The following is a 12898-nucleotide window of genomic DNA, read 5'->3' as shown; positions in this document are numbered from 1 at the left end:
TTGGGTAAATAAACAGAAGTTATTACTATATTCTCTGGAAAGACTTTTCCTTTACGCCATCCACAGCCCAGTATGAGTTTCTTGAATAGATTAAATATGTGAACAATTTTATTCCTCATGATTTAGATACTGGTCAGTTTACAAGCAGAACTGGGCAACCAGTGATGACCCTTACTACTGTGCATTAAGTTCCCAAGAGGGCTTTGAACCCCAAGTGACCAAAGTCCTCATATTTGTTAGGCATTTGTTTTTGTATACAGATCTTTTTATTTTTAACTTAAAAATTTTTTGAAATGTAATACACATACATAAAAGGACACAAACTTAAGAACTGTAGCTCAATGTCTTAGCACAAAGCAAACAGCCGTGCACCCAGCTCCCAGCAGCCTTAAGTCTCGTGGATGCTGTTCTCACTTTCAGACTGTTTTCCTGCTCCTTCCCCCTCTGGTGGGTATCAGCCAAAGGGTCTTCAGGTTGCATCAGATTTTATTTGTAAAAATATTTCTAACTCAATATCAATCTATCTTTGAATTTTATTTTGAGAGCTCAGCATATAATTACTGTTTCATTAACACTTGATGACTGAAAGATTAAATAGTTTAATAACCAAAATAGGACTTCTTGACAGCTTGTTATTGATAAAACTTATTTTTTTTAATGTTTACTTATTTTATTTTTTTAAAATTTCTTTTTAACATTTATTCATTTTTGAGAGACAGAAAGAGAGTGGGGGAGGGGCAGAGAGAGAGGGAGACACAGAATCAGAAGCAGACTCCGGGCTCTGAGCTGTCAGCACAGAGCCCGATATGGGGCTTGAACTTGGAACAGTGAGATCATGACCTGAGCTGAAGTCGGATGCTTAGCCGACTGAGCCACTCAGGCACTCCTACTGATAAGGTTTAAATATTCGTTTTGTATTTAAAAAAACATAAGGATATATTGTTAATAAACCTTACAGGTTTATTTTTGACAGAGAGAGAGAGAGAGAGAGAGAGAGAGAGAGAGAGAGAGAGAATATGAATATGAATAAGCAGGGGAGGAACAGAAAGAGAGAGACAGAGGATCCGAAGCAGGCTCTGTGCTGACAGCAGAGGGCCAGATGCAGGGCTTGAACTCATGAACCGTGAGATCATGACCTGAGCTGAAGTCCAACACTTAACTGACTGAGCCACCCAGGCACTCCTACTGATAAGATTTAGATATTCATTTTGTATTTAAAAAAAATATAAGGATATATTGTTATGATTTTTAAAAAATGTTTGAGAGATGGGGGAAGGGGGAAGGGGCAGAGGGGGAGAGAGAATCCCAAACAGGCTCTGGGCTGTTAGCTCGAAGCCTGACTCAGGGCTTGATCCTACCAACCATGAGATCATAACCTGAACTGATGTCAAGAGTCAGGACACTGAACCAACTGTGCCACCCAGGCACCCCAACTATTCTAATTTTTTTTCCAACTATTCTAATTTTTAAGTAACATTATTTAACCATTTTTGGGGGAAGGGTTGGCATCACTTGGCTATATTTTTATTTGAGAGAGAGAGAGAGAGAGAGAGAGCGCGCGCGAGCGAGCACGTGAGCATGGGGGGAGAGGGGCAGAGGGAGAGAGAGAGAATCCTAAGCAGGCTCCATGCTCAGCACTCACGCTCAATCCCACGACCCTGGGATCATAACCTGAGCCAAAATCAAGACTCAGATGCTCAACCTGAGCCACCCAGGCGCTCTGGCAACACTTGACTATAAACGTCCATGGCTCATCATGGCTCTGCTAACATGTGGAAGGGGAGAGAGGTTTGCATGACTTTCTACTCCACTTGGCATAGTTAGGTTTCAAACACAGATCTACCTACCTGTGTTAGCATGATTCTACAAACATTATTTCTAGTCAATAGACTTACTGACGCCCTTACTTTTTAACTCTTGATTCTGAGGCACAAACTTTTTTCTGCATCTAACATTCTTCTCTGTCAACATCTACCAGGACAACGGAATATCCTGACTGCTCCAAAATGGTTGGTAAATAAGTTCTTTGTTAGGTAAACTATTCTGAGTAATTGATGGACACATTATATACTATGCATATCTTACCAATAAACACTAGCTAATTTAAACTCTGATGATTTGGCAAACATTTGAGGATGTTGTGACGCCTCAGGGATATCATTAAGGCCTCAATAATTCTCAGTAATTTTGCAGTAGTGGCTCTCTAAAGAGTGACCCATGGGACCCCTGGGGATCTCAGAATCTTTTCAGTGTATCCATGGTGTCAAAACTATTTTCATAACACTGACAGATGCTATTTGCCTTTTCCACCGTGTTGACATTTGCACCAATGGTCAGCAAAATCAATGGTGGGTAAAACTGCTGATGCTTCAGCTTAAAGGAAAGGCAGTGGTATCTAACTTCCTTAGTAGCTACTGTATTCTTCACTGCCATGTCCCTGTAGTTAAAAAAAAGTTATTACTAATAACTTACTATTAGTTATACTTAGTTATAACTTAGTTATAACTTAGTTAATAACTTAGTTATTACTAATAACTTACTATGGTAATGATATTAATCTTAATAAATCTCAGTCTTTGGGCACATGCATTTTTACCATTGTGTGATAAAATGGGAAGTATGCATATAGCACTCCTGCTGCCTACTGAAGTACCATGTTGTCTCGAGAAGCTATCATTTGAGATACAAATAGAATTAGCTGCTTTTCTCATGGAAAACCATTTACAGTTGGAAGAATGATTGACAGTTAATCTGTGGTTATTCAGACTTTGATATTTGGTGACAAATTCACAAAAATGAAGTGCATCTATCCAATCAAGGACCAACAACTGACGTATTTGCTGCCAATGATAAAATTTGAGTGAGAAAATTTAGAATTATGGGAAACTTGAATCCACCCCCTGTGAACTTCACAGCCTCCCAATAGTTAAAGAATTCCCTGATGAGACTGGTAGTTGTATTAATGAATATTATTTTTTTTGAATTTTATAGAGTGAATCATGTCAACATTTGGAAGCTCTGCATATCTAGATGAACCAATATTTTCTGAATGACTGATGCATGGAGTTAGAATTAATTAAAAAGGCAATTAAGATACTCCTTTTTTTAATTTGAGAGAGAGAGAGAGAGCGAGAGAGAGCGAGAGGATACACATACAAGGTGGGGGTAGGGGCAGAGGGAGAGAGACTGAGAATCTGAAGCAGGCTTCATGCTCAGCACAGAGCTGGATGCAGGGCTTGATCCCATGACCCTGGGATCATAACCTGAGCAGAAATCAAGAGTCGGATGTTCAACTGCCTGAGCTACCCAGGCACCCCAATCTTTGGCCTTTTGTATAAAAAATCTCTCAGCTTAAATTTTTATTATGCTAAATATGGATACATATAACCCACATAAACAAAAAAATCTCTTTGGAGTCCTGAATAATTTTTAAGACTATAAAGGAGACCCAATACTTTGAGAACCACAGTTTTATCAGCACTACAGAGAACTGTGATAGAATTTATCGTAAGTTCACCCTAAGACCTAGAACTTCACATTTATAATAAATTTCTGAAGTCTAGAGTATTCTCATTCGTCTTCCTACTTCTCACAGTGCCTACACTTCAGTGTTTTATATCTTGCAAATAACACAAAAGAACTTGTATTCAGTAAGAAAAAAAGGTAAAAGTTAGCTCATTTACTTCCTATGTGTATTTCCATCCTTATCAAAGCAGAATGAAAGGAATTTCTGGTTACTGAGATTTCTAATTATTTGGAATCTAGATAATCTTGAGCTTATTATTAGGTTGTCACTCTACATATGGAAAAAACAGATTACAAAAAGATTCCAAGAGAAGGGCATGAGACTAGAATACATGATTGCCTAAATTTCAGTCTAGTGTTCTATTATTTGGCAGAAGAAAGACATATTGAGAATTACTTTCCTATACAAAATTGACTTAAAGACTATATAAAAACTATTCTACAAAGGTTTAGCTAACATATGCTTTAGAGAATAAAACACAAAACTATGGGAAAGCACACACATATTTCAAGAACTATAAAATATCTGGTTTAACGGGCTAATTAGTGATTCCTAATCAGCAATGACCATGTGGCATGAGTATGGGCAAGGGCTCTGGGATCTGAGAGAACTAGACTTGAATTTGGCCCTGCCAGTTATCACGGGTATGAACTTGGGTAAGTTGCTTTCTTTTCCTGAGACTTCTTTTTCCTGCCAAGTGAACAAGGGAAATACCTCCTGGGTTACTAGTAATTGCTCAGCTTGGCTACTATAATGACTATGTGAAATTATAAGTGTGAATGTCTCTGGCACATGCTCACACATACTAGATGCTCATGAAAAACTGGGAAAGGTTCTTCAACATAGCCCCCAAATACTAAAAACACTTTCCACTGCTTTTCTTTCCTGGCCTATTGAGCCACAGATTGTCTTATCCAGTCAACACTCACCATGGTCTTCCTACATATCAAGGAACCAACTGAAGGGCTTCCCAAGTGAATTTGTTTAATCTGTTCAACAACCATGGGTTTGGCATTCATTGAGCTTACAATTTTATTAGGAAGTAACCAAAATAAAATTTTAAATGACTGAGCTGATTATTTTGAGGCTTAATAAAAATAAATTGTTAGTTTATACCGCATTTATATATCCTCAGGGTTTCTGGTTGTCATTATTATAAAACTTCATGAGCTCATAATGCCTGCAAACAGGAACCTTCTATCCTGTGTGCCTCATGTTCTAAATCCCATCCATTCCTCCTGGTTTTTTGCCTCTAAAATGATTACTGGATTGCTTTGACTTCTTTAGTAACCTGCCCTTCAGTCAAATTTCAGGGTAGTCAGTAGTTTTCTTCCAAATTTGCTCTGATCATATCATAGTTATTTCTTTGGAATTAGTATGAAGTTTACATACTTACAGTGTTTCTGAAGACTTGGAATTCTAGTGTTCTTAAATCTATCTTTGCAACCTTACTCAAGTTAAACCTAAAAGAAAAAATGTACATATATTTCTTCATAAACAGCATCATAATTAATTAGGGGGTAAAGAGTAATTATTAAGTTTGTATTTTATTTGCAAATTACCTTCTGGTTGATTTTGAGGTCAGTATTACATTAATGGCTTTCCAAAAATTAAAGGCCACAACTTATTGTTAATATTTTGCTCATTTTTTAAAAACTAAAACATTTGAAAGGTTCCACTTGCTTTCTCTTTATAATTTTTTAGAAAGGAGTTCAACATTACTTTTTCTTATCTTAAGCTGAAAACTTTTCTAGATACTTAAATACTTAGATATAGCTATATCTCTCCCCAGTACTTCCTCTCAATTTTACAGATCTAGAATTTCTCTAAGCCAATTCTATTACTGTATAAGCTGCAATAAAGTTTTAAATGTATAAAATAATAATCAATGCTAATATGGAACATTTTGATTATTTAAAGCAATGCTTACCTTGATATTAACTTATCTACAAAGACTGAAGGATTGGAATATAAAGCTAGAGGAATAAATTGTATATAGACAGGAACATCTGCAGGATTTTCTAAAGTAATCTCTTCTTCCTTAAACAAAGTAACAAAACAGTAAATGAGAGGTTTCCACAGTTAAAAGTTAAGGGTAGATACTTTATAACCCTATTATATATTTCCCAAAACCAAGGTCATTCTGAATACTTACTGAGGAGCAGTTTGTATTAGTAAGTGGAAATTTCAAGTGCCGGGGGGAGCTAATTATAGAAGGCCAAGAGAGCTCAGCAGTGATTTTTGACAGTATATTTTTTTGAAGGTCTGTATTTACTTCAAATAAAGCGCTCAATCTAGAAAAAAATAATTTGTAAGTCACTATATCATTAAAAATTTTTTTTCAAATGTTTATTTATTTTTGAAAGAGAGAGACAGAGCGTGAGTTAGGGAGTGGCAGAGCGAGAGGCAGAGAGAGAGGGAGACACAGAATTCAAAGCAGGTTCCAGGCTCTGAGCTGTCAGCACAGAGCCTGACGCGGGGCTTGAATTCACAGTGAGATCATGACCTGAGCTGAAGTCAGACGCTTAACCGACTAAGCCACCCAGGCACCCCTGTAAGTCACTATATCAAAATAAAATATTTGAATTTTCTGAATACGATCTATTATTATATTCTTTTTTTTTTTTTCAACGTTTATTTATTTTTGGGACAGAGAGAGACAGAGCATGAACGGGGGAGGGGCAGAGAGAGAGGGAGACACAGAATCGGAAACAGGCTCCAGGCTCTGAGCCATCAGCCCAGAGCCTGACGTGGGGCTCGAACTCACGGACCGCGAGATCGTGACCTGGCTGAAGTCGGACGCTTAACCGACTGCGCCACCCAGGCGCCCCATATTATTATATTCTTAAACACAGTTTTATTTGCTCTGATATTTTACTACACTTTTAATAGACACGTATGAAGATGTCTCTGTTTTGGCACAAAGAGCTGCCAAAGTCTCTATCACTGATCACCTGTGTTGTTTTTTGTACCAAATATGTAAAGGACAAGGCAGGTATACACAGATAACATATGGTGTTAAGGGGATCCTAAAGGATCCTGCATGCCTAGTGGAAAGATCTAGACACCAACAGCAGGCTGCTGATGAATATTCATCAGGACAACCTATGGGATGGCAGTGCATTGCTTGGCATATGGCTTTCCCTCTTTGGGATTAAAAAATGAAGGAAAATCCTGACATGCAATGAAGATGTTAGTTGAAGTGGTAATACATATGGGGCCTTTATACAGATATATGTAAAGTTATCAGCAATATTCAGGACGTCATCTGAGTATTTCCCTACTTATGACTGTTCAAGAACAAGCTGTTTAGAGACCAAGAACACATTTCCTAAGGAAACAATATTACACATGGGGCTAAGGTCCCTGGGCCCAAACACTGAAGCCTACTTTAACCCACAATACCAGTGAATACCAATACTCTATATTGGTAAGAATACAGGCTTTACAAGACTAGAAACAGAAATTCTCGGTAACATACACAGTGACACGGTAGGAGCGGGAGAATGCCACACTCACTGTGCACCTGGGACGTGATGGTACGGGGTAGATGCAAAGCCCAGCTCTTTAGCAGTGGAGTGTTGGGCACAGGTGGAGGAAGGTAGGGCTTTTGGTGGGTAGGAGGGGAAGACGTTGCTCGATAGCACTCCAAGTTATGTATTCATAATATTAAAATTTGGAGACTGTCTATACATTGTAATGTCTGTAATGGAAATGTTGGGGACGAAGAACTATTTTATTGAGTGTTCTCTTGAGTGAGTACATCAGAAGTCTTTCTGTACTTATTTTAACCATTTTAAAGTATAAATTTAACTCTCGTCTGCCTTAAGAAATCTTTCCACAGCGGATAGTTCAGATAAACAGAACGCCTTAAATTCAATTGCTAATGGTTTGAAAAATTTAGTACCTATAAATGAGAATATCCTGATAGTGACAAATAGATTCAAATTAGGCAAGTGGAGAATAGCAGTTTTTTTTTTTTTTAACATTTTAAGTTTATTTATTTTTGAGAGAGAGAGAGAGCACGCATGCATGCACACACACACAAGTTGGGGAGGGGCAGAGAGAGGGTCACAGACTCTGAAGCAGGCTCTAGGCTCTAAGCAGTCAGCACAGAGCCCAATGTGGGGCTCGAACCCACGAACTCTGAGATCATGACCTGAGCCAAACAAAGTTGGAAGTTTAAACAACCGAGCTATGCAGGCGCCCCAAGAAGACCAGTTTTTATCAGCTGCCATAGTATCATTATTCTAGTCAAATTCTCTGCTGAAGCATAAGAAAGATTGTACTTCTACATTCCTGAGTAAGTGTGCATCTACTTTTGAATCCAGGTGTGGTAGTGATTTGTCATTAGCACATTTTCTGCCTGCCAAAGATATATCGTTGAGCCTATGTGAACTGGGCTCTGTGTGCCCCCTAACAGTTCAGCATTTGAAAGGGAGGAGGTAGTTCTTTTCGCAATGAGCAAACAGACACTTGGTCTCCATTGTGGGATTAAACCCAGGACATGTCTTCTCTGCCTCTAACAGAGGTCAGTGGTAGGTAAAAACTTTCTTTCTTATGCAAATGGCTGTATCTAAGGTGAACACTGTATTCATCCTATATAAAGACAACTTCAAATAGTTCTTTGATTTTAAGGAACTATCTAGAGCACTGGAGAAACGAACAAAAATGGTAGTGTGTATATTTCTAAGCAATATGCAATTAAAATGGCAATTCAAGATGCCTCATTAATAATTTTCTGAAGATAAGGTGTTATTTTCTTAGCCATAGAGAAGTAAAATAACCTAATACAAGAATAACATCTAGAAAGTAACATCAACAGGTACATTTCGAACTGGTAAAGATAGCTAAAATACTTCAAGCAAAACCACTCACCTATGACCTGAATTTTCCTTTATTCCCATCCATCCTTTGAACAGGCTTTGATGCAAATCCCAGTCAGCATCCCAGGTGTCTTCCTGCATGGCTACACCAGGCTGTACTTTGGGTTCGGCTAAAACAAGGAAACATGTATTATGACACGTTTAGCCCTACATCTATATCCACTTGTCAATTTTCCTTCAAATGATTTCCAGGGTACCAAAGGATAGAGTGGCGGCCTTTCATCAAAAAATATTTTGGGCAGAATGAAGGGTATGAGAGAGAATAGCAAGATAACTTACATTTGGATAGAAAAGGCAAGCCAACATAGCAATGATCCCCACACTGCAGTCCAGGATCAAAATAAATGTTTGCAATCTACAAAGAGGCACAGGAGAATTGTGAATCCCAAATCCACAGAAGGTCACAATAACACAATACTAACACATGGGAATCCTCAAACACAACGTTTTCAAACCTTTGACTTTTTTCCTGGCTCTAAGTCTTCCTTATTGCCCCGTAACCGTTTGTAGTAAAATCGCACATCTTCTGACAAAGATCGTATTTGTTGTATCTTCACCTTCTGTGAGAAGGAGTTCATAATATTTAAGCTCTGATGAACTATTTTCCCCTGAAGGAAGAAAACAAACGAACTCATTCGTATGTGGTTGCATTTTCTTAAGAACAAACAATTTAGAGGTGACAGACATATTTTTCAGAAACTGAAGCCCAAAGGATACTTAGAATTTTTTATCACTTAATAATCTCTAATTTGTTAATCAGAGCCCTCTCAAATATATCTATATTGCTATTTCTGTGTGTGTGTGTGTGTGTGTGCCAGGCTGCCCCCAAAGTATCCAAATTCAGGATGAAAGAATTTAATTCTAAAATCAAAAGCCAAACAAGACAAAAACAAAAATCAGATTTCCTTAGGAAAAATTTTTTCTTTTTAAAAGAAAATGTCATTTGTACCAAAGAGAAATGAGATACCTTTTAAAAATACAGGTTATCAAGTATCTTATTAAAATAGCAGGCAGATTAAATGACTAGATAACCAATGACTGCTCTTATCAACTGTATGCTTCTCCCTATGATAGGGGCATCAGATTTTAAGTAAAAAATTGAATGATTTATATAATCCTCAATAAGAATTATGTTAAAATCTTTCTTTTGTTTGAGTACAGAATTTTACCTTATAATTTGATTCCTAGTCATTTGAAGAAGTCTCGAAAATGATCATACCCACTGGGCTAATATTTGGTACTAGAAGACACAGAGGTTAAGAGAGTGTACAGAAAAAAGAGCTGAATGAAGGTGAGGTTCTAAGTAACACTCATCATTTGCAGCCCGGCCAGAGGGAAACAGCAGAAAGCTATGAGAGGCCAAGTGTGCTGCTATGATGGGGAGAACACAGGAGCAGGAAGCACAAGGCCTTTGACAGCCCCAGCTTGGCCTCTAACCAGCTGTGTGTTCCTGGCAGTTACCTGGTCTTCATGCACCTGTAATAACCACTTCACTCAAGTCCATGTCTTGTCTTTCAGGGGGGTGGGGGTGGGGTCAAAAGAGGTAACAGATACAGAAGTTTATTTTACAATGGTATTCAAATATTAAGTATTAAACTATGAGTTACTTCAAATGTTTATCTGGAGGTACTGTTTTCATTAGTTGGCACGAATATACTCCACTAGATAAGAGATTTTATAGAACCTGATGACTGTTATGGGCTGAATGTGAACCTCTCTCCCCTCATTCATATGTTGAAATTCTAACCTTCAATGTTCTAGTAGTATTAGAGGTGTGTTTCGGAGTAGTGTTTCGGAGAGGTGATCGGGTCATAAGGGTGGAGTCCTAATGAATGGGATTAGTGGAGAGACAAAAGAGCTTGCCCTTCCTCTCGGCTCTGCTGGCTAATTGAGGTTACAGTGAAGACAGCCATTTGCAAAACCAGGAAGAATGCCCTCCCCAAACACCAGATCTCCCAGCACCCAAAACTGTGAGAAGTAAATGTTTGTTGTTTAAGTCACCACAATATGGTAATTTGCTATAGCAACCTGACTAATGCAGTAACATCAAGTTAATTTGTGATTCCAAGCAAATATTTGGTCCTGTAAGCCACCTGAAGATATCTAGAAGTTCGACCCAAAGTAGTTCGAAACCAACACCTTGTTTTTATACAGATGCTTTCTCGTTTACTCCATCCATGGGCCTTTCACTGTGTCATCTACTGAATTATTCCCGTCTAGGGTTTATTCTGTGTTTGATATCACTGATTGAAAAGGCAACTGAAGAATGGAACAAGGTCTTTTTGGATAAATAATGAAGTCAAGAGTTCTGTACAGTCAGTGCAAAGTGGAATCACAAGACAAAAATTTCATTAAGACCCAACTTAAATGTGTGGGACCTATTAACTCAAAATTTATATTTTTAAGTTGCTCAACTCTGAATTTAGGTTTATTTAAGATTTTACACTGCACTATTTCTCTTAACCCATCATGTCTCCTTCCACAGGGTAGGGGACACTTCTACATTTGTCCCCATGTACCCTGAACTGACCATATCATCTTTCTGCAAAAAGCAGTGGCTGTCTCTTGATTTCCCTACTTCTTTTCTCCTTGTTCTCTAGGTTCAAACTCTAAGTCATATTTTTGACTCTATCTATCCTACCCATACCTGCCTCAATTAGTAGGACCTTCTCAGGATATTCAAGCACAATTCAAATGTGAAATGTCTCTTGCCTAAGTTCTTGTCTCCATTATTTTGCTCCTTCAGCCACCCATTATCTACTAACTGCCTGCTTTGGGGATAAAAGATCCTTCGTCCCTTTCCTTGATGAACTCAGAGTCTTACTGGGGAGACCAACACATAAGGCAATATTTAAAGCACATGTGAGGCCTGTTGCAAGAGAGGTTATTTAAAATCATTTTAAGATCACACATGTAACACCTAGTAATGTCTAGTGGAGTCAAGAAATGGTCAGGGAAGAGATGACAATGGAATTGAATCTTGGAAGACAGTGTAGTTCTTTGAAGGTAGGGGAAGAGGAACGGCATTCAAGACAAACAGCCAAGGCTTAGAGGTATGAAAAGGGCTTTATTGCTCTGCCAATGCCCTAAGCTCAAACCTCTTCTTGACACTTCTCATACAGATTCTGTATGAGTGCCTAGGTTGGCCTCAGGCACTCTATTGTCACTTCCTAATTCACCTTATATTTACTTCTGCCAGAAAAGAAAAAAAAAAAAACAGTTTAAACTCAGCTCTGATGATGTCAAGCCTCTGCTTAAAAACTTTAAATTTTCATGGACTTAAATGTGCTGTTTTTTTTTTCATGCTATCACTCCAACATGTCATTCCATCTTCTTAAATTTCCCTCCATTCTTTTTTTTTTTTTTTAACATTTACTTATTTTTGAGACAGAGAGAGACAGAGCATGAACGGGGGAGGGTCAGAGAGAGAGGGAGACACAGAATCTGAAACAGGCTCCAGGCTCTGAGAGGTCAGCACAGAGCCTGACGTGGGGCTCGAACCCAAGGATTGCGAGATCATGACCCAAGCCGAAGTCGGATGCTTAACCGACTGAGCCACCCAGGTGCCCCAAATTTCCCTCCATTCTTATCAAACTGGGCAACTCACTACTGTGTAAAGCCATCTCAGACTTTACTGCCTCTGTGTCTATACTCAGGTTGACTCCAGGGTCCTGAATGCAAGTTTTTACCTCCCCTATTTTCTCTGCTAAAAGAAATTCTAAGCCAGTTTACATGTACCTTTATCAATTACATATGTATTTCCCTCACAGCACTTCATTTTTATACTTTTTAGGGCACTCTCTACATCCTGCTTTACATTTATGCATCATGGACCCATTTCCCATTCTTGATCGAAAACTTTTTGAGAGAAGGAACTAGTTCTCTTTGTGTCTCCTGTGGAAGCTGGCTCAATGTCTTACCTTAAAATAAGCAATTAATAAAGAATAACTGACTTTACTGTTACGTTATAGGGACACAGAGGTAAAGGCAAAGAAAAAAATTACAAAAAAAATCTATAAATTAAATCTCTTACTGGAAAGGAAGGTGGAAGAACCATATGTTTTGGGAAGCAAGTCAGTGAACCCACTGCGATTACAGCCTTCACGGGAATTGTTAGAATCTGTGGAGTGAAGTAGACCATAAGGAAATAAGTGTTTAAGTCTGAGATTAATCTTGATCATTACTGCATAAGTTTTGAGGATGTAAAAAAACTCAACTTGGGACTTATATTAGCAATAACCAACTCAAAAGTAATATTAAAATTACCTACATATACCGTTTAACTTGACCAATGTACTCCATCAAATGCTCTGAAATATTGTAAATTTCCATGTACTGCTCAGTGATTCAAAGAAAACATGGTAAATAAGACCAAACAATGGGAAAGGAATGAAGAGCAGATTTTCATAATAGGTTATTCTGCAGATTATTAATTTAACAAGGAAAGTCAAATTGTACTAAAACAATGTATGAAAAACAGCATTTT

The 12898-nt window shown here is 38.1% G+C and overlaps 1 protein-coding gene across 1 annotated transcript in view; it reads right to left on the bottom strand.

The window, feature by feature from the left end:
• TMEM131 (transmembrane protein 131) overlaps nucleotides 1–12898 on the bottom strand; it is a 239896-nt gene that overhangs the window by 38875 nt on the left and 188123 nt on the right. Inside the window, exons 19-25 of the mRNA XM_003983920.6 lie at nucleotides 12446–12532; nucleotides 8868–9020; nucleotides 8692–8767; nucleotides 8405–8522; nucleotides 5682–5820; nucleotides 5457–5566; nucleotides 4923–4989 (exon numbers count right to left, since the gene is read on the bottom strand). Coding sequence (XP_003983969.2) covers nucleotides 4923–4989; nucleotides 5457–5566; nucleotides 5682–5820; nucleotides 8405–8522; nucleotides 8692–8767; nucleotides 8868–9020; nucleotides 12446–12532 — 750 coding nt within the window. The remainder of the gene's footprint in view (nucleotides 1–4922; nucleotides 4990–5456; nucleotides 5567–5681; nucleotides 5821–8404; nucleotides 8523–8691; nucleotides 8768–8867; nucleotides 9021–12445; nucleotides 12533–12898) is intronic.

The sequence above is a fragment of the Felis catus genome, chromosome A3 (genome assembly GCF_018350175.1).
Source record: "Felis catus isolate Fca126 chromosome A3, F.catus_Fca126_mat1.0, whole genome shotgun sequence".
Taxonomy (NCBI): domain Eukaryota; kingdom Metazoa; phylum Chordata; class Mammalia; order Carnivora; family Felidae; genus Felis; species Felis catus.
This window is presented reverse-complemented; position numbering and strand designations above follow the sequence as displayed.